General features: G+C 36.3%; 1 protein-coding gene across 2 annotated transcripts in view; it reads right to left on the reverse strand.

Annotated features, from left to right (window-relative positions):
* LOC121406199 (cryptochrome-1-like) overlaps positions 1 to 23,224 on the reverse strand; it is a 39,104-nt gene that overhangs the window by 12,227 nt on the left and 3,653 nt on the right. The window contains exons 2-7 of one of the 2 annotated variants that reach the window (XM_041597221.1): positions 18,677 to 18,785; positions 16,970 to 17,112; positions 11,573 to 11,757; positions 8,400 to 8,488; positions 3,723 to 3,863; positions 90 to 260 (exon numbers count right to left, since the gene is read on the reverse strand). In XM_041597221.1, the coding sequence (XP_041453155.1) occupies positions 90 to 260; positions 3,723 to 3,863; positions 8,400 to 8,488; positions 11,573 to 11,757; positions 16,970 to 17,112; positions 18,677 to 18,785 (838 nt within the window). Of the gene's footprint in view, positions 1 to 89; positions 261 to 3,722; positions 3,864 to 8,399; positions 8,489 to 11,572; positions 11,758 to 16,969; positions 17,113 to 17,422; positions 17,427 to 18,676; positions 18,786 to 23,224 lie in introns of those variants that run through there. The other variant, XM_041597222.1, reaches the window with a different exon arrangement.

Raw genomic sequence — 23,224 nt, forward strand, 5'->3', positions numbered from 1 at the left:
ATACAAAGGCAGGGCAGTTACCATGGTAACACTTTATGACACATTAAAAACTGTTTTCAGTTGGGGAAAACACAAAATCATCAACTTACGTTTGCCCATTTGTTGAGCATAGCTGTGTTCTTATCCCACGGAATCTGTATACAGATGGGGTTGTCCACCATGCGGTCAAACATGCTGTTATTACAGGCCACTGTGAAGAAAAACTCACGCCAAAGGAGTTGACCGTGGAGGGATAATGGAGTGTGTGTCGTCTTGCGAACCTGAAAGAAAAATAATAAATAATGACAACATGAAACATTTATACTAAGCCCGCATACTATCACCACGATTTTAGCACAGCTACCCTGATCGGGTGCTCAAGCATTCAAGGAATTCCTAACTACCATGGAGATCTCCCACCGAAAGCCCTTTTTCACAAAATCTCCCGTTCTCCCGCTTGAGACTTGATATCTCCCGCCCAGACCATGTGTCTCCAGCTTAAAGGTGAATGAAACCGTTGGAACAAATAGGCTTGTGTAGAAAAAGAAAAATCAAAGAAGAATAAAGAAAGTTTGAGAAATATCAGACAAGTAATGAGAAAGTTGTGAGCATTTGAATATTGCAATCACTAATGCTATGGAGATCCTCCCATTGGCAATGCGACAAGGATGTGTGATGTCACTGATGAACAACTTTCCCTTTGGTGGACTATAAAATACCCTCAAAATGTCTCTTTTTGCTTTTTCTGATGATGATACAAACTCTTTATCCATGATGTATTCTTAAAAAATATGTATTACATGCCCTCATATAGAAAGAACATATGATCTATGGATAGATGTGATAAAAGAGGCAATTCAAGTGAAATATAGGCTAAAGTAATGGGGAGAGTTGTTCACAAGTGACATCACACATCTTTGTCGCATTGCCAATTTGCTATCTCCATAGCATTAGTGATCGCAATATTCAAATGCTCATAACTTTCTCATTATTTGTCCGATTTTTCTCAAACTTTTGTTGATCTGTTTCTTTGATTTTTCTGTTTTCACACAAGTTATCTTGTTCCAATGGTTTCATTCTCCTTTAACATTATCTTTCTCCTGCCCAAACACCTTTTTGAAAATCTGAAATTAAATTTACATACAAGCTGACTTTCAAATTTGAGTCAATCTCCAGTTTGCTAGGGGGTTAAGTAGGGTGAGCAAAATATGTTAAGAGTGAGCAACACCCCCCCCCCCTTGATTTGAAAAAAAAGGAAATACATGTACAAAGTATTTGCTTGCTTGAAACTTGTGAAAAAGCAACAAAAAACAATATTTTTAAAAATAATGAATTTTCAATTTTTCTGAAAACATTGCTCATAATGCGGGCTGGGTTACCAGTTTTTAGGATGCGATAAGATGCAATTTGTTTTCATCTCATAAAGAGATCTTAATCACTGCTGGTATATAATAACAATTTTAAAAAACAATTGGTATTAAAAAACAATAAGTGATTCTGAGGTCGATCGTATAAAATTGAACTTTTATTGCGATCATCATCAACTTCTTACACCCACCTTTCAATGGTCATGATAAGGACTCCAACTTTTTTTCTGATTTCAGGTTTTTCTGGTTCCAAAAATAGGACCAGATACCAGGTATAAATTATTCACAAGCAAGATAGGAATCATCGAACCGAAAACCAGCGAGAGCAAAGTTTTCTAGCACACAACAAATCATTGTCATTTGCATGATAATGGGTCGATAACGTTTCCAAACCTCCAAAAATAGACCCACAAAACAGATGGAGGTGATAATACTCGCTCACGCAGGCATAATATGTATGTGTAGACCAATTTATGGCACCAATAAGATCGGATGAGGAAAGTTAAACCAACAATTCATTAATTTGAACTTTAGAAGGCGACAGCGGTTTTTAGATTACACGCTTTGTTTCAGGCAATCAGAGCTTTGCGAATCTCCAACAGAAAGGACATACATATAACATGTACAGGATTCCTGTTGCGAAGGGAAACAATTTCAACTTAGGGGAACTTGGGCGATTTCTCCTCAGAAAATACTCAAAAGAGCCCTGGATATTAAGAAAAGAGCCCCCCAAAAACCTCAATCAATGCTTTTATCACATTTTGCAGCTGTACAGCGAGTAAAAAAAAAAAGCCATTTATTCATTTTTAATCAAACCACTATGCAAATTTCCAGTATGAAAATTGTTACAATGATTAACTTCTGTATAGTTGATGATGATCTCATCATTCACAACTCTTTGTAAGACGGGGCACAAGACCGGATACAAGGATTGTCAAAATAAAGGTGTGGTTAACTGGTTTATCGCCTTAAAAGCGGAAGCTGTATTGCGTCAGTGGACTATTTATTAGATGATATGAAACTGATGACGTACATGAACCTATCGACAAATACGACAAACAATCAAAAGCGCGTTCCAGTAACCCCCCCCCCCTAAGAAAAAGGCTGAAAAGCGTTGATGTAATAAACAGATTTTTATCAGTTGCAACACCCACCATTATCTACAAATGTAACAACATTTGCTTCACTGATTTGCCTTTTAAATTAGACTGAAAATTCAAATTAGTGACCTGAATACATAGGTTCACGCAGTGGGGTGAGAAGTTAGAATTTGTTTACTTCATTAATAAAAGCCAACATTCTTTTTAGCTATTTTGTTCCGGCAATGAACGATGCTATCAAAAATCAAGAAGTTGCCAATTTGTCTACTGCCAACTGGTCTACTGTCATTCTAATGCCATTCTGTCATCAAAAATTTGTCTAAGAACCATTTTGTCAAATTTTCACTTCATCTAAATTCACTTCAGCGGAGCATTGTGGCCCAGTGGATTAGTCTCCGGACTTTGAAACAGAAGGTCGTGGGTTCAAATCCCAGCCATGGCGTAATTTCCTTCAGCAAGAAATTCATCCACTGTGTGCTGCACTCGACCCAGGTGATGTAAATGGGTACCGGCAGGAAGTAATTCCTCAAAAAGCTGTGTGCGCCTTGATCGGTTGCCTAGTTTAGCCGGGGTAATAATAATAGCAGTGCCTTTTTAAAGTGCCATGAGCACCGAAAGGTGGACCTGTGCGCTATATAAGTAGCCACCATTATTATTATTATTAAATCACCATTTCGTCTATGACCATTTGTCTCATGACCAGTTGGTCTATTGATAGCCCACTCTATTACACAAAATATTTGAGCGACTCCTGGGGAGGGGGGGGGGGGGCATGTGAAACCCTATCCTTAACAAGTATTGGAAACAGAACTGTACCCTTGACAATTATTCTTTAAATTGACCCCCTAAACAAGTATAGCGACATTTCAATTGTTACGCCACGGACGTCAGCTTTACTTTTAGTTTTAGTACTGCCCCGTCTCCCACACCTCGCTCAAATCAAACTCTTAACACATAGTGTTGGGGCAAAAAATACATCCCTTATTAAGCATTTTAGTCTTTTTTTATAGGCAAATTTGACCATAAACACATAGCTTTCCGAGATACCCTTTTTTTCAGTATTTGTGTTTTTGACATTCTTATTACGTTATGTACAAAACATGCCCAATCTTGAAAAAGATTCTTTTTACACGCTTCTTTGGCCGCGCCTGGTATCCGTAATTTATCAATGGAAGTGGCTTCCTCAGGAGTACCCTAAACCTAATTGCAGTTCTGTAACCCTACATTTTAGACAACATGAAGGCAGGAGCAATTGCCTATAAATATCACCACATACCTTTTGGTAGAGCTCGGTTAATTTCCAGTAGAAAGTTCTTGGAGAGAGACAACCGAAACGGAGGTAGGGGCTCAGGCCGGCGGGGCTCGCCATCAGAGAGGCGGGAGACATCCGGGGCCTTTCAAAATTGGCGACCCATGCCTAAGATTGAGAACAAAAATAGAAACAAAAATTAGTTCACAAAATGGTGTCCTTTTATTTTTTATAATTGGTATCCAATAAACTACAATTGATTGCATGTTACATAAAAAAAAAGCAATTCAGCTATAAATTGATATTTATTGCACAATCTCCCATGCTGTATGTATAGATTTACAATCACAGTATAAAATTTGCTATGAATTTAATAAGTTCTACTGTTACCATGGAAACCTTAATTGTGAACGACTCCTGAGCCTTGTTTCCATGGTGATTCCATGTACCATAATGGCAATGCTACCATCTGCAACTGTAATTTGCACTACATGAAATGGGCCTGTCAGAGCCTGATGGCAAAGTTACCAAAATAGTACCTTTTATGCAACGGGGCCCAGATCTTCTCCAAGGCATAGATTGAGAGAGAAAGGGAAAGATTCTTGAAAAGCAAAAAAAGCAAACCGAGGCAGATTAAGCGAGATGCAAGAGTAGGAGAGAAAAGTAAGATGGAGAGAAAAGTAAGAGGAAGCGGAAAAAATGAGCTGAGACAGATAGTATGAATACAGTTGAATACAGTAAACAGAAAGGCTGAAAATGAGAATGAAAGACTGGATGAAACCATGGATCTAGTAGGATCCATGATGAAACCGAGATTAATGTAGAAAGAGAAAGGAAAAGCAATATTAAGGCTAATACAGCAAAAATAGAAACCATGAGAGATAGAGAGGGGGAAATATTGAGTGAGGTAATAGTAATTATTCATACAGGAATTAAGGTATATATAAAATACATTTATTTCTTGCATATTTCCATCTAGTTAAAGTTGTACTGGACTTAAGTTCTATTAACATGAGTGGGCAACAAGACTTTCACATTCCTACGAAAGCAAAGGCTTTGGATAATTTTCTAGCCTCAAGACTAAAAGCTGCAATTTGATTTCACCATGAATGCACAGCAAAAACTGTGGTCAGTGTTAACCGGTGTACATACATGTAGAGGACCACGTCACCACATACACCAGTTAACTTACACCAGTGTTAAATTGGTAGTGTTAGTTTTACACACAAAGGTGTTATAACAACACCTTTGGTTGTTACATTTACACTCTTTGGTGTTATGTTCAATTTCTAGGGTGTAATTTTAACACTTCGGGGTTTGGTCCTCTATTAACACCAACTGGTGTCTGTTTAAAACCACACTTTTTACAGTGTGCTTTCGCACTGCAAATTACCTACAGGCCTTGGAGAAATGTGTGAGCAATTTAAGTAATAATCAAGAAGTAGATGTACATGTACCCACTCATTTGCCCATATTTTCTTCAACTTGTTTGTTGAGAAATATTGCAAGGGCTTCGCGACACATGTACCTTATCATTTCCAATCAGAAAATAACAGGTATTTCTCCTGATCTTTATTGTCAAGAAGGCAAAGATAGAGATGAACAGAGAGAGAGAGAGAGAGAGAGAGAATCAGGAACAGAGCAAATGAAAGAAGCAAATGAAAGAAGGAAGGATAAGGAAAGGAGAAAGGGATGGAGGAGAAAGAAAAAGAGAGATAAGAAAAAACAAAAAAGGAAAAAGAAAAAAAAGAAAGGGAAAAGGAAGAAACAAAGAGATAAGAGAAGAGCTCCTAATAAAAAAAACACAAGGTATTTTTCCTGACAAATATTCAGAGCATAAAGACAAATACTAGACCAATATTGACAGACAGAGAGAGAAAAAGAAAGAACAAAAGAAAGAACAAAGATAGAAAGAAAGAAAGAAAGAAAGAAAAAAAGAAAGAAAGGAGAGAAAGAAAGACAGAAAGAACAAACACATAGATGAAAACAAAACAAGGGGGAAAAGAAAAATGACAATTTTACATAGAAAGAGAGATAGGAGAGAGACAAAGATAAAGAGAACAAAAGATATAACAAGACAAAGAAAAATAGAGATTAAAGGAAAGAGAGAAAGAGATCTGAATAACTTTCACGGAAAATATCTGAACTGGAAAATCCCTTCAAATCTCAAGTCATCAGTGTTTCATGAATAAAATACAACATCAGAGCCTCTAGACACTAAAATCAGGAACTATTTTAGGTTTCTTATCCAGGGCCGATCTAAATTCTAATCAAAATTCTCCGCCTCCGATAGTGTTTGTGAAAATACAGAGAGCTCTTGCAGTACATGTATAAACTTCCACAGTAAGCAACATCTAATTGGAATGCATGACAAGGCACCCAACAGAAATCATTGAATAAAAAAAAAATCATTTAGGTCAGGTTCGCTCCAGGGAAGAGACGTGTATACGTCAAGAAATGACGCCCACAGACGCATAATTTGAGAAATTGATGAACAATTTTATCTTACTTAAAGGATGTTTCAGACAACAGGATAAAGCATGAGAAACGAATGCTATTTAAATCCTATAATTGTACATGTAGATAGGTGTGATATTCAAGGAAAATCAATACATTCCTTCCCTCCTCCATCCAATCAATACAAAAAAAGAGAACATGTACTTGTGACAAAAAAAAGATCATGAAAGCTGTGAAATATCCAGAGTCTGTAGGAAGTCATTATCTTAACAGTAAATTGCCGATTCATGGATTGACAACTCGTCCACTCATCACATGGTCTATACTACCTTCTTAGTCTAATGCCATTCCGTCAATCAACATTTTGTCTGACAACCATTTGGTCCAATCATCATTTTGTCTAATCACCAGTTCGGGTACATGTATGATCATTTCGTCTCATAACCAGTTTCTTTTCATTTATTTCGGCCAATAGACCAAATGGTATATGGACTCTTAATGGCTGTTGGACCATCTGGTTATTAATGGAAATGGTGAGTGGACGAAATGGCAATTACATGTAGATAATGGATAGTGGATGAACTGATGGTAGACCAAATGATAGTAGACGAGTTGGCAATTGGACAAATTGGCATTCGACCAATTACAAAAAAAGACAGGATAGAAACAATTCTTAAAGGTCTACAACTGATTTTATGGATCAGGGAGCATTTTCATCCGACAAGTGGTCAGATCTGAAATCTTTCCATGATTTTGATTGGCTGAGAGGCACTGTTCCTATGGTAATTGTCGTATAAAATGGGACTTGTCGGATAAAATGTCCTAAAGTCCTTTCATGAAATGCCCCCAGATGATCATAAGTTGCAGATTATCATTGCACTGCAACATATTTTATCATATAAGGGGAACATATCATACACATGAAAATATGAAAATATAAAATTATGATTTCAGGTAATAACATAAGAAAAGGGAAAGTGTGGACATGGCATCAACAGCCCACCGAATGAATATTCATGACAATGTTCATAATGAATATGTTTTCACAAAATATTGCTGAACTCAAAAATTTATAACTTTGTTTATATTTGTTATCAGATTTTGATGAAATTTCTAGCATTTTGCTTAGTGAATTTTACCCTATTTAGATTATGACACTAGATAGATCCTTGTCATTTGATTGGTTGTTTGATATCGATCATTCAGCCCTTTTTACAATGACGTCATCAACCATGCAATTTTGGATCCATACAATTTTGTCCATTGCACGCAAGAACTCGAGACTGCAGGCACCACAACCCCACGTGCTTGCAGCGCATGTTGTATGCGACAATCAACAGACCGAGCTTGCACTGCATGAGCATATTTTGTATTGAAATTCATGAATCTAATAAGAAAAAGAATTTATAAACTAAATCACAATGAATGTTCTTTTCATTTGTGCAATGGACAGAATACTTCATTCAGTGAAAGATGAAATGAATGAACCATTCAACTCAGCTATGCCTCGTTGAATGAATAATTTCATCTTTAACGTCATGAAGTATTCTGTCCATTGCACTCATTAAAATTCGTTATTTGTATATTTATTTTCAGCCCGGAGAACCCGTATGGTCCGGGCTGAAAATATTTATATCTAAATAAATAGAGTAAAATTCACAGAGCAAAATGCTGGAAATTTCATCAAAATCGGATAACAAATAACAAAGTTATTGAATTTTAAAGTTTGTAAATATTTTGTGAAAGTTATATGCACATCATCATGAATTTTCATTAGGATGGCTGTTGATATCACTTTTCTTATGTTATTACATGAAATAATTAATTTTTCATTTTTTTTCAAACATGTGTATTAAAATGATGTGTCTCCATTATGATGAAATAAGTTGCAGCAATAAATAACTGATGCACCTAATAAGTTGTCAATCCAACTGTTTTAGTTCTTAGCAGAAATTTTTTTAATAAACCTGATTTCATATAAAAGAATACAAAAGAACAAGTGGGGATATCACATCATCAGCCCACCTAATGAATATTCATAAAGACATGCCAAGAACTGTTTCAATGGAGTAATGCAAATCTTTAAAATTCAATAACGTTGTTATTTGTTATCCGATTTTGATCAAATTTTCAGCATTTTACTTTGTGAATTTTACTCTATTTATTGGAATATAGATACCTCCAGCCTGGACCATCCCTTTAAATGTTCTGGCAGTCAACATTCCCTCCTCCACCATAGTACCTTACCTTCCTTTCAAGATGACGATCAAGTCTCTGCTTGGCTTCAGTCTCACCACCTATCCACATAGGAGGAGGAACATCTTCCTGATCAAACCCTACAATAAAAAATAAAACAAATAATGTCACATACAGGTACACTATGATGTTGTACAATGAAAGGCGAAGTTCACCCTGAAGAAAAGTTTGTTGCACAAAATAGCATTAAAAAAAAACATTGGTGAAAGTTTGAGGAATATCCATTAAAGATCAAAGTTATTAGAATTTAAAGTTATGGATTTATGATGTTGCAGCTGCCCTACACGTTATGTACAGTAATATAGAATGCATGAATTAAAAATCTTTAAAGGAGAATGAAACCATTGGAACAAGATAGCTTGTGTGAAAACAGAATCATGGATAAAGAGTTTGTATCATCATAAGAAAAAGCAAAAAGAGACATTTTGAGGGTATTTTATAGTCCACAAAAGGGAAAGTTGTTCATCAGTGACATCACACATCCTTTCGCATTGCCAATGTGAGGATCACCATAGCATTAGTGATTGCAATATTCAAATGCTCATAACTTTCTCACTATTTGTCCGATTTTTCTCAAACTTTCTTTATTCTTATTCTTTGATTATTTTTTATGATATTTTTTTCAATAAACTTTTTGTCAGGGTGAACTTCCCCTTTAACCCCGTTTCAGAAAATGGGGAAAACGTAAGGATAAATATCAGGCAGATCTGGTTCTATTAAAAGCTATCATTATAAACGTCATCTACTTCACGAAGATATCAGGGTAGCGTTTCATCACCATTTTTGTCTGACAAGTGGCCCTGTCTTACAAAAGGTTACGATTGATCAAATCAATCGTATCTCTATGGAAATCCATAAGTGTCATAATTTTTTTCAATTTAAGGAATTTTGCGAAATGTCCTTTGAAAACAAAGGAGAACACACTAAATTGTCAAGAAATCAATGAATTTATTCAATATATGATGTATGAATACACATCATATCTAGAATCTTTTTTTGAACAAACATGCACAACTGTAGTGTTGACATCTTTCCTCGATATTGATTGACTGAGATGCACTGTTTCTATGGTAACTGTCCTATAAAACGTCCGACAAGTCCCTTCATAAAATGCTCTCCTGAATTCATGATGCAACTTGAGATGCACATGTATCCCTGCTATTCACGCTAATGCTGTTTCAACAAGTCATTCACCTTTTTCGCTAAAAAACTCCCATGTTTTCAATACTTTCCATGCTGCGATGAAGTATCATTAAAAGGGATACCAGTCAAAAGGGATACCAGTCAAAAGGGATACCAGTCATAAATAAATCAATGATAAATGGAACAAACAAAGCAACATAGAAGGTGATTGACCACAAATTTAGATGTGGGCCTGAATTCACAAAAAGGATGCGAAACATTTGTTTCATACTACTGATATCATAAAGCCAGATTTAATGGGGGGGGGGGCGGTTGTTACCAGTGACAAACAAGGTTTTTTTTTCAGACTTGCAGACCAACAAATTGAAAAAACAAATGCTTTCAAGCATCCCGCTCAATTTGCCTCTGATTGTAAATATTTTGGCTTAAAAACTTTTACGTAGGAAAGAAAAGATTCAATTTTGAAATTAATGAAATGAAAATTACAATGTTTTATGTTTTAGTAAAATGAAACATTTAAATCAAAATGCCTTTCATCTTTACTGTTGCTTTTCATTTTTCATATTTTCATAGGTGACATGTCTGAAAATGGAGCGTCACCCCCACGCCAATTTCCTGCATGAACAAATCATACAGTCATAACAGGTGTGTCATGTTGAATTAACATCCATGGTTGCTCTCCCTTCCAAATTTTGTCACCGAACCCAATTGAACAAAAGAGGAATCACAGAGTTCTTTGCGACCAATCAGATTTGAGGAAATGATCCAAATTCTCCTCTATATGTGAACATGGAGCCACAATTCATCAAAAGTCAATTACAAAAATTATCGAAAACAATTTGTAACAAGTGGAATGCCTCTGGCCGTCTCACCTGCATCACGCGGTTCAATATAGCAGCAGTGCTGACTTTGAATACTACTCTAACTCGCACAAGATGTTCAGTGATACATGGTTACTCTTATGTCCACTTTTTATGAACTAGACCAATAAACTTACAGAGATATGATGGTTATTCACCAAAAAACCCCAACATGGCCAAAGTTCATTGACCTTACATGACCTTTGACCATGATCATGTGACCTGAAACTCAAACAGGATATTCAGTGATACTTGATTACTCTTATGTACAAGTTTCATGAATCAGATCCATAAACTTTCAAAGTTATGATGGTAATTCAACAGATACACCCAATTCGGCCAAGTTCATTGACCTTTGACCTTGGTCATGTGACCTGAAACGTGCACAGGATGTTCAGTGATACTTGATTACTCTAATGTCCAAGTTTAATGAACTAGCCCAATAAACTTCCAAAGTTATGATGGTAATTCAACAGATACCCCGATTCGGCCAAAGTTCATTGACCCTAATGACCTTTGACCTTAATCATGAGACCTGAAACTTGCACAAAATTTTCAGTGATGCTTGATTACTATTATGTCCAAGTTTCATGAATCAGATCCATAAACTTTCAAAGTTATGATGGGAATTCAACAGATATCCCCAATTCGGCCAAAGTTCATTGACCCTAAATGACCTTTGACCTTGGTCATGTGACGTGAAACTCATGCAGGATGTTCAGTGATACTTGATTAACCTTATGTCCAAGTTTCATGAACTAGGTCCATATATTTTCTAAGTTATGATGACATTTCAAAAACTTAACCACAGGTTAAGATTTCGATGTTGATTCCTCCAACATGGTCTAAGTTCATTGACCCTAAATGACCTTTGACCTTGGTCATGTGACATGAAACTCTAATAGGATGTTCAGTAATACTTGATTAACCGTATGGCCAAGTTTCATGAACTAGGTCCATATACTTTCTAAGTTATGATGTCATTTCAAAAACTTAACCTCAGGTTAAGATTTGATGTTGACGCCGCCGCCGCCGCCGCCGCCGCCGCCGCCGTCGCCGCCGCCGTCGGAAAAGCGGCGCCTATAGTCTCACTTTGCTTCGCAGGTGAGACAAAAACTCATCAATGAAAACTCCTGAGTTTTTTTTTTAATAATTACTTACCCAATTCTTCAAGGGTAGGAATGCCGTATTTATCTTCGTGGTTGGGGTCGATGAAAGTCTCAAGTCCCTCGACATCTTCGGCCTCGAGCGCATCGACCGGGTAGACAGGTATACCCATCATCGAGATGATGTCTTGAAAACGTTTGTACGTTAGCGGAGGTTCATTATCGTTCAGTGCAAGGATTCTAGACAGGAGAGAACAGATGAATATAATTAAAACAAAGGGGGAAAAAGCACTTTAGGCGATAAAGCAGCATATTTGAATGTACACAGACAAGAGAGCAAGGGTCTGGGAGAGTTTTATACAGAGAGCTCTAGGTAGAATGATGCAAATAAGGAAGGAGATGGTGAAAGAGGGAGAAAAGCAAAAGGACAGATAAAATTATGAAACCTCTGTCTGTGACTGTGACACGATAAGTCGTTCACAAAATTTTGAACTCTTTCCTCTGATTTATAACTTGGGGGGGGTACTCAACCAAAAAAGTAGTAGGTATGTGCTGCGTGCGAGACAAAAAAAATGAGGGCCTTGGAGCTGGCTTATTGTAAAAGGAGTGTCCTCGGAACAGGCTTCGGAAAGTACAAATTATGTTTGTGAAAACGGGGGTCCTTGGAATGGGTTGCCTGTGTGTGAATGCGTACATGCATCCCTATGGTGTGCTAGTGCAGAGGCGATGGTCGGACAGCGTTTTGCGGCCGCTTTTCACCAAAATTGCGAAGCTTTGGAGCGGATTTCTTTCCTTTTTCTCGATAAGAAGAAAATGCTATGCCTTGGAACAGAAATTTGAGTGTAAAAATGGGGGTCCCCTCCGCGGCCCATACCCACTATGCATTATGTACTGAGTGCCCCCCCCCCTCCCCCGGGCCCACTAGGGCCCCCACATTGCTTTTCTAAGTTTAATGTACATTGCATCTCCTTCCATGTACAATTTGCCCTTTACATGTTCACAACGCGTTTGATTCACTTTACCATGAACATAATCACCATCCTCTCTTACTCATGAATTAGTACTTCAACAAATGGAAATTGGAAAATTTATTAAATGGGGCCCAACTTCTAAAGACAGAAAGCAACCAATGGAAAAAAATCAAGACTTGTTTTTATATTTTGCAAAATGGATTACATTTACCTCCATAAATTCTCATGAATAATTGATTGGATATTACTCCTGGTTTGCAAACTACATCCAGCCATCACTAATGCTGTGACATTTCTGTGTATTAATATCGTGCGGCAGATTTACAATCTTTCAAAAGAGAGGGAGAGTGAGAGGTGTGGGAATTGAGAAGAGAGAGAGGGAGAGACGACTCAGACGAGTTCGTCCTTTTCATTCTCCCTGTTGAAATGATAAGGTGGTGAAACTGGTTTAAAGATACACAGTATGAAAGTTACAAAATCAAATGTACAGATCATCCTGAAATACAGAAGATGAAATACAGTTGAGCGGGAAACTTGTTTGCACATAAGAGGGTCGCTATTAAAGATTTTTCTTCCTTAAAAAAATAAAATGAAAATCAAATCAGCTTTAATATCATATTGACATTACAGTAAAAAAAATTGAGCTGTGAAAGATTTCGATCTATATGATGTTCAAAAAATGATTTCATATTTCACACAGTTTCTCTTCCTTTTATCCTTTTTTTTCTTGGTCACGAAACTTTTTTTTGGGGGGGGGTCCATGCACCCCCCCCCTCCCCTCTGTATGCCAGTGTGTACTGTAGCAATCCATTATACTCAATCCTTCTCCCCATTTAAATATGAAAAAGGTTTGACTTTTAATAGGACAAACAGGGTTTTTAGACTTTCAATGATTGAAAATCACCAAAAGAAAAGGAGAGAGGCTTCAAAATATTGTTAATTCATCTAGTAGTAATCTCATAAGATCACAAAGATCCTGGATTTATCTTTAATAGATTGAATGAATATTGAGGAATTAAATGATACCAGAGATGCATGCCAACCTGATCAAGAACATTTTAGTATCTTAAAGCCTGAAAATCAGTAGTTTATTAAAAAAAAAAAGAAAATCATTATTTTCACAGAAATACCATTGGACAATACACATAAACTGAAAAACCACCAGTATTCTTTTCCATTTTTCAGTATCAAGCAATTACTGAAAGCCAGTAGTACAATGAACATGAATTTGGCAGTCATGATTATACAGACTGCAATGCAATAAGCTCTTTCCCTTGAATTTCTTTATTTAAGACAGCGTGATGACAAAAAAAAAGATCCACGCAACAGCTCATCCAGACAATATGATCAATCATGTTTACAAGAGAACAGGGATTGGAACAAAGGAGCAATACAAAAAAATATTTAGAGGCTTCAATACGTCTGAACTGGCTCAGCTCAGCTGGCATTTGCCATTGACAATGCACGTACAGGTGACAGGTCCCCAGTCTTTATTTTCCAAACGTGTTGTTGGCTGTCTGGAAAACCGAGGTGTCCTCGCGGCCTGCCCTTGAATCGCCCCCCCCCCCCCCCCCCGTAATCAATTGATTTTAAAGGGAAGTTCAATCTGATAACAAGTTTATTATACAAAAAAGAGCAGATTTTTTTCTTCAATATTGCCAAAGGTCTGAGGGAAATCCATAAAGAAATAAAAAGTTATTGTAACTTTAATAGTAAATTTTAAATCTGTGACATCATGTGTGAGCAGCTTCCCATGTATTAGATTTTTTTTAATCAACGTATGAATAAACAAAAAATATAAATTATCATGTTTCTTATTGTACCTCCAGTATATCAACAGACAATTTTTTGAAGTCCAATTTGTAGTCATCATAAAGCAAATTGAAATTCATGCATTTTATATTACATATGGGACAGTTGCTCTTACATGAATATGATGTCACAAATCAAAAACCTAAAATTATGATAACTTCAAATCTTTGATGGATTTTCCTCAAACCTTCACCAATTGATATCTAATAATTTTTTCTGCTTTTTTTACAATAAACTTTTCCTCAGGGAGAACTTTCCCTTTATGATGCTAGGAAGACTGATTACTTAGCCTTAATCATTCCTTTTGAATTCTTCTAAAATAAATTTGTGCACTGTACATGTAATTATGGTAATTTGCCAAATTGAAATGTCACCATGCCCTAAAGATAACCAAAAAAATACAGTGCCTGGATTTTACCACGTAGCTTCCTAATCAAATTGTATTTTTTTTATCTGGAGAGCGGAGCTCTTTAGCGTTTTTGTGAGCTGAGCATGGTATTACATGTGCCTGGCTGGTAAACAAAGCCCACAGGGGGAAGCAGAATAAATTTCTAGAATATCACAAGTCACGTGTCTCCCCATGTTTTTCCTTAAAGGGGAATCCAGCCTTGGCCATAAAAGTTGTGTTGGGAAGGAGAAAAATAAATTAAACAGAATGGTGAAAGTTTGAAAGAAATCGGACAAGTAATAAGGAAGTTATACATGTAGCTGCTTTAAAATTGAGATCACTAATACTATGTAGATTTCAAATTGGCAATTGAGTAATTAAATTATGACAAGGGGCAAGGACAACTTTCCCATAGGCCATGTACTTTATTATCAGGGATTTGTGGTTTTCTCCTAAGTACCCATTCCCCCGGGCAGGAGTATAATCTAAATATAACCCAGGGAGTATAATTGTTTTATGTCCTCATGAAAGAAAAATATAATTTGAAATAAAACTTGGGAAAAATGACATTTTAGCCATAATGTGTATTGGAGTACATGGAAGAGTAGTCCTTGCCTTACATCACTATCACATCCCATATGCGGCCAATTTGAAGTCTCCATGAATATAGTGATTACCAATATTTACAGCTTTTAAAAATTCATAACTTTCTTGTTGTTTGTCCAATATTGTTCAAACTTTCACCAATCAACTTGTCTGATTTTTCTTTTCCTTATAAAAACAAGTTTTTATTTGGGTTGGATTCCCCTTTAAAGGGCTGTTTACATACAGTACCGGTCCACGTTTGCTTCTCTTTTTAAAAGTATTTACATACATGTACCTGTCTATTAACTTTGGCACCCCCCACCCCCCATTAAATAAATGTTGATTTTAAGCATCTTTAATATGAAAGTAACTCTAATATTAAAGTGATTGGTTAACATTGGTTTGACTTTTAAAAAATATGAGCTAGAAGGTCACACTTGTGTCTGTGATATGTTACAAAAATGAAGCCCAGGAAAATTTGCGTTCGAAAATAATTAAAAATAGCGCTTCAAAAATTGAAATATAAAGTGACCAGAAACACCATATTAATTTCATCCCATACACTTATGTGTACTATTTAGGTGTCTATAAGACACCTATTTGCAAAATCGGGGTTTGGCTTGTAGTTTTAGCTTTTCATTCTCAATAATGGTTGTTTTCAGGGTTTATTAGTTCTAATACATGCACTTGTACACATGTTTCATCTTGGTTTGAGAATTTTTTAAATCGGCTGATAACAAAGTTAAACAATACCTTTAAGTAAAACTTGTTTGAAAGGATGTATGCAGGGGCAACATGCATCAAAGTATTTTTACAGGGGGGGAGCAAGTTTACCAAAAGATACCATCACTGTTAGTTATCAGTTGAAAACTTGAAATGGAGGGGTTATACGGTACTTCGTGCTCAAACCTCTCATTTTGAAACTCTTCATTCTTCCTGTTTTGTTTACTTCTTGTGAAAAATAATAAAGTTTTTCCTCACTGATTGGCAAATCATAGGGGACTGTTAACCCATGAGATTTGATGTTTTAACTTAAATCACCTCGAGGAATGGGGACATTGAACACACACATTGTTTGCCATAATCAATATCCGAACTGTATTTGCGTTTTCAATCATGATACATGCACTGTTTGAATTTGAAATTCGACGAGAATTGTGAAAGGTATTAATTACACTTTGCGAGTAAAAAAAACTTGACACCTCATAAAATCCCAATTATAAGGAAAACATATGAGTATATTATATAATCATTTTATCTGGCCAAAAAAGAGTATCTTCTCCCAAATAGTTGATATCATACAATACATGTATGTGGTGTATCTTCATGCTTGGATACATGTAAGTAAGTATTCTATATGTGATTAAAGTTTTGACTGAAGTACGTAATTACACAACTTAACGAATTCAGATGTAAAATGTCATACATTTTATCCTATTCATATAATTTTTCCTTAAGTTGGAGCTTTGTGAGGTGTCAAGGTGTTTTTTTATCAAACAGTACATGTACATGTAGATCCCTGTGTAATGCTATTATTTAATCTTGTACATTGTACACAGATCAATTTTACATCCAAAAGTTTGGGGATTCCGCCCCCTCAATCCCCATCAGGGTCCAATTTTCTGCTCTCTTCGCTCCCTGCGCGAGGGTGTACATGTAGTCATAGGACAATCAAGAAAAACAGCTCAATACTCACTCTTGGGGGTCGTAGAGCGTATGCGATACCTGGGAGATAACTTTGACTCCAGCTTCTTGGGCGAGGGTGCTGATTGCCTTGTCTCGAGTTCTTCCAAACGGCTCGCTGTCCTCCTCGAATGACAGCTGCGTGACCTTCCATTCCTAAACAGAGGATGAGAAATGATGATGTGATCAGAAACCTGACATATACTCTGTGACATTGGCACGTATCTTGATGAACTCTGGTTTAATCTTTCATTCATTTCATTCATTTATTGGTTTCTGCGACACTTTTTCATCAACACATGAACAATGAAAATACAATAATAATATACATATAACTGACAAGCAAAACATTGAACATAATTGCATTTTCTATATATCGATTGTTAGAAGGTTGCAGGGTTTACCACTATAAGCTATAAAGCTTGACTGCAAGATTTATAGACCAAATTGGCATTTCATTATTTACCTTGAAAAGTGAATTTGGTCCCCCCAAAATATAGACCAAATGGGAGGTTACCACATGGGTTTAGTGGAATAAACCAAATGACATTTCACATATAATAACAATAATAATAATAATAGAACATTGCTTATATAGCTAATATACCATGATAAAATCAGGTCTTTATGCGCTTTAGAAAGAATAGAACGAATGGAGAAGAAAGAAAAGAAAGAAAGAACATACTATTTTTAAGACTTTAAGAGGAACTTAAGTTTGGACAACTTTGAAGATGATCGACCAAATGGAAGGAGACCAGATGGGATTTTGACAAACAATGGGATTACACAGAATGGCAATGTATCATTTACCCTGATAAGTCTTGGAGGAAAATGAGTGAATTTGCACAAATTTGTAGATGATAAATGTAGATGTAGATCAAATGGGAGAGTAGACCACATGGGATTTTGAGATTAGACCAATAGCACTTCATTATTTACCTTGAAAAGTCTTGAGAGGAAAATGAGTGAATTTGGACAAATTTGTAGATACATGTAGACCAAACGAAAGGAGACCAGATGGGATATTTAGACAAACAGTGCCCAGATTAGACCAAATGGCATTTCACCTTGAAAAATTTCTTGGGAGGAAAATGAGTGATTTTGGACAAATTTGTTGATGCTCTACAGACCAAATGGGATTTAGCCATTGTGGTATTATACCTAATATAGCAATTCATTTTATACTGTACTACATCAAAATTGTAATCATTAGCATATAGGCATTAAAGGGGAAGTTCACCCTGACAAAAAGTTTATTGTAAAAATAGCAGAAAAAATAATAAAATATATTGCTGAAGGTTTGAGAAAAATTCATTAAATAATTAAAAAGTTAATCGAATTTCAATTATTTGATTTGTGACGTCATATGCGAGCAGCATTCCTACATGTACATAGCGAATGGTAAAATTTCAATGAAATGTCATTTTCTCAGAAAATCGAAAATGTTTTCATTGTACCTTTTGTTTTATATCAATAAACAAATCATTTCACATCCGATAATTATGACGTCACAAATCCAAAACTTTGAACTCTAATAAATTTCTTACTCGGATTTTCCTCAAACCTTCACCAATATTGTTTACTATTTTTACAACAAAGTTTTCTTCAGGGTGAACTTCCCCTTTAAGCATAGCTCGGAGACACCGAGGCCACATGAGGCGATGAGGTTTTAGACGTAGTGGCGTTTAATCATTAGACCAAGTGGCAATTGATTATTTACCTTGAAAAGTCTTGGGAGGACATCTGCTGGTTGGCCTCGGATGAGGAATAGTCTGGAGTTAAGCCTCCGAAGACTGGAGTCAAGATCCTCTAAACATTCCAACAGAAACCTAGAGAGCATAAAGAGTATGAGAGGAATGTATTATAGAAAGATGAATTAACCGGGTGTGTTGGCTCAGTTATATGGTTTTTATACCCCTTTCATAAACCTAATTATGCGGATAATAGCCGCATACATGTAATTTGGTCGTAAAATTGGAGGAGGACCAGAGTCATCCACATTTATTTCGATCCTGCTATTATCCACATAATAGCAGCATCGGGACCAGATTTTGACTTTATGAACGCATTTCCAAAGTAATGCGGATAATTATCATGGTGCGATCACAAGGTCACCCTTTTCCAACGCAACCCCATCGGAGGGGGGCGTGTGGAGTTGCCATGACAATTATCCGCCTTTTTCAGGTCGGGCGCTCGTAAAAAAAAAGTGTGGATTATTTTCGGAGTTTGTGAACGCAATTTTTATTGAATTATCTGCATTACTCTTAGACGGATAATTGGAGGATGGGTTTATGAAAGGGGTATTAGTAGAGCATTCGTCTCACAGCCAGAAGGTCGGGAGTGCAAAACTTCAAACCTCGGCCGCGCCAGACCAAAAGACGTAACATGGGAGTTGCTGCTACCCTGTTTGCCGTTCAACAATTAAAGGGATAGACCGATAGAGCCTCGTTGATCAATTGGGCAAAACAAATTTTCAGAGTATTCCATTTCTAATGTCTATTTCGAACAGTAAAATATGAATTTTCAATTTAATACAAATAAAGGATGAACAGCATTTTAAACTCCCCTTACATACAGTAGTACAAGACCCTGACAATGTGTAAAAAAGGGTACTTTTTGCTGATTGCAAGTACATGTACATGTACAGCGTGTCGTGCACCTGATTTTTCCAGTCGTAATGGTGGAAAATGTAGTTTTAATTGCAAAATACTGTACATGTATGACAAGCATTCAATCCAATGCAACTTTGATAATTGATACTGTTATTAATAGCTAACTAGAGCCTTACAGAGACTAACTTAAGGTGAAATGAAAAGGGGTCAATCCTCTAGCTCTGCGCAGGCACGTCTCCATGCGAGCAAATATTGCTTCTTTTGTAAACAAGTGGCTGGCACTCACTAACTGTATAGTCTTCAGTCACAGACCCCGACTGAACTTTAATCAACAAACAGGTCTTTGAGACAAGTGTAGCAAAAGTATGGTGTGCGCGAGTGTGGCATTGGCATGTAATTGAAAGGGTACTATCTTTCCAGGACACAATTATATGTATCTTTTTGCTGCTTCACACACTCCGCATGCCAATTACATGTACTTTTGTAATAAAATATTGAACATTTATTCATTAATAGTCTGGTGTCTGCTAGGATCAACTTCTTTATGCTCAATTTCATGTAGTTTTCTTGCTATTTTAAGGTCTGTTTGTAGAAATTGCTATTTACATACATGTATGTAGTCATGACACGACTCTGATTTCCTTGATCAATACCAGTATATTAATTTACAGGGCATTATTCTATTTTAGGATTTAAAAGACTCTCAAGAAATAATTGTTTGCTGCGACTAGCCTTGCAGCTAGTGCTGCAAGTCAGGCGGCATGTTCGGGTTCGGTTCGGTTCGGCAGGGTTCGGCAATTTTTTTCCGAACTTTGGTTCGTTCGGGGTTCGGCAATAAATGCCAAATTAAATTTAACACATAAAAAATAAAGACCGCCAACCTACAAACAAGTAATCTCGTGCATGATCCGTCATGTATTAATAATAAATTTTGTTTCTAAAAAGAATAGTTAAGATAATTGTTGAACTTTCTTTTGTTTTAATTAACAAAAAATAAGTCATTTCTACTTTCATTTTTAAAATGAAAATAAAAAAAATCAAAAGAAAAAATATTGATAACGAGAGAATCAGGACAGAAACAGAATTACAAAGATCAGAATATTTTTTTCACGATTATTTCATGTAGCTATGATCATGATCGATTACGATGTCATTGCCAACGCAGCTTCTCAAATTGGAAAGTGTTGATCGGGAATGTCGAAATAGTAGACAAACAACCTCCACTCAACTGTTATTATACCGGTAAAATTCACATTCCAAAGAATACGAGTGTTTTAGAAAGTCCCTATTTTCTGAAAAGTGGTAAAATCTGGTCAATGAATTACTTTAAAAAGATAAATATCAGTCCATTCTTGGTCCAGAAAGATCGACGCTACGTGACTTCAAACATATTTCTAACACGAAAATGAGTACATGGGACTGTACTGCATATTTTAGTGTTGTGAAATCACTCGGCGTTGATCGTCAGAACTAAGACGGAACTGATAATTTATCATTTCATTCTCAGTAATTGGCCAGATTTAACCACTTTTAAGAAAATATTGACAATGGAAAAACGTTTCAAGTTTGGAATACGAATTTTACCTGTATAATAGCGACCGAGAGCAGGTTGTTTGGACTTCCTGTTTCAACTTACCAACCATTTCCGAACATCGATCAGGGAACATGCGTTGATTTGGCTTGAATTTTTATCTTTTTTGTTTTTTTCCACCCTCATTCCTTCATCTCTTATTTATTTATCTTTCATATTAATATGGAAATTTCAGAAGGTGGAATATACTTTACCATTACTTTGTCAGTCACAAGGAATTAATTTATGTCTTTTCAATTAAATGTACATCCGATTACAGCAATACGTAATTCAACTACACTTTTTAACTGAGTTAAGCTTAAAATGTCCCCACATTTTATAAGGAAAAAATATATTCATGTTTAGGCCTGGGACGATTGTCATTATTACCATTCGATTATTTCCTGGAAAAATAATTGAATGATTCGATTGTTCGTCGGGAATTACGTTTTTTAAGTCACAATAGTTGTCCTACTTTATGGTGACCCCTCCCCCCCCCCCCCCATGAAGAAATCTCCATCAAAGTCACATGTTTAGCATAAATGAGGCCCTTTTCCCCCTTCTCCATGATTTTTTTATATCAAAAGAAACTTCATGAAATGAGATCAAATCTTTCAGTTTATTGTCCCAATGATAAAATCTTTCCTAAATTAATACTGGTACCCTGGTATTATGCATTCATCCCTCCAAGTGCCACACCCCTGCATATAAATGAATCAGCCCCGCCGAGTCCAAAGACGTAAACAACTCATTCATGAAGTATATTCTTTGAGACTGAGCCCAGGTGGAGCATTTCACTTGAAAATTTTCATCCCTTGCCCACACCATGTCCCCGCCTCCACTTGTGGCACTGCCCACGATGCTACACATGTATTAAAAAAAAATATTTCATGTGAAATACCTTTCAAAATAACGATTTTTTTTATCATTTGAACCTACATGTATAACTGGGTCTATTTTTGGAGACTAGTCGAGAAAGTACTGGTGAAGGCGGGCGCGTGTTGGAATGTAGTTTTCATTGGTTGAGGCCTTGAGGGGGATATAAAAAAGGTTGCATTGTTCTGAAACATGAAAGAAATTCTCCGGCTCCCACCCCCTATCCTTCCCTCTCTCTTTCCCTCACACGCACACACACACACAGATGGGGGAGGGGTCAATTCATTTCTGAAGTCATGACCTTTCCTGATAAGGGAACCACATGCCTTCCGCTTCTTTGTTTCCCAAAGTTTCATTGGCTATCCGAAGGTCCAATCAGCTCAAGTGAGCTGGTTATGTGTTTACTTATTATTGTGCACGCACACAATGACTTATTTTGTGTATGAGGGCAAGGTCGGGTGGGATTAACATTTTCGGAGCGCTATCATGTTGGTATGTAACTGTGAATGTGATACAATCATTGATAATTTTTGAAACATTACCTCGGTAACATCATTTTTAAACCTGTAAAAAACAGCTGTCATCATTGTTTTCTTGTCATTTTATTTTTATTACTTGGGTATTAGAGGTATCCCAACGTCATAATCGGGATCTGCCGAACATTCGATTAGTGTAAATTTTGCTAATCGATTGGTGATTGGCGGCATGCCAATCGAACCATTCGATCAATCGATGTTTACTCCCAGGCCTATTCATGTTTATAAAAAAATTGAAAATGATAAAAATTTAATCAAACACGAGACCGAAACTGTCATACTTTGTCATTTACGAGGAATGAATTTATGTCTGGTTCTTTTTCTTTATTGAATACAAAATGATTAGGTCCGATTACGATCACGATCGATTACGGCAATACGTAATTCCACCACACTTTTATACCGAGTTTAGCTTCAAAATGCCCCCTCATTTTATCAAGAAAAAATATATTTATGTTAATAAAATATTCTTAAGTTGATAACAGTTCAATCAAAGACAAGATGGGAGCTATCATAGTGGATTTTAAAAGATATTGAGTGGAATTCTCTTTGTGCACAATCACTAACCAATATATATTTTATTGATTTTATACTTAAATCTATGTAGTCATCGCACTCACGCATTGCATACAAACATACTTTTTTTTACCGAACTTCCGAACCAGGCCTTTGAG

Source organism: Lytechinus variegatus, chromosome 19 (assembly GCF_018143015.1).
Source record: "Lytechinus variegatus isolate NC3 chromosome 19, Lvar_3.0, whole genome shotgun sequence".
NCBI classification, from domain to species: Eukaryota; Metazoa; Echinodermata; class Echinoidea; order Temnopleuroida; family Toxopneustidae; genus Lytechinus; species Lytechinus variegatus.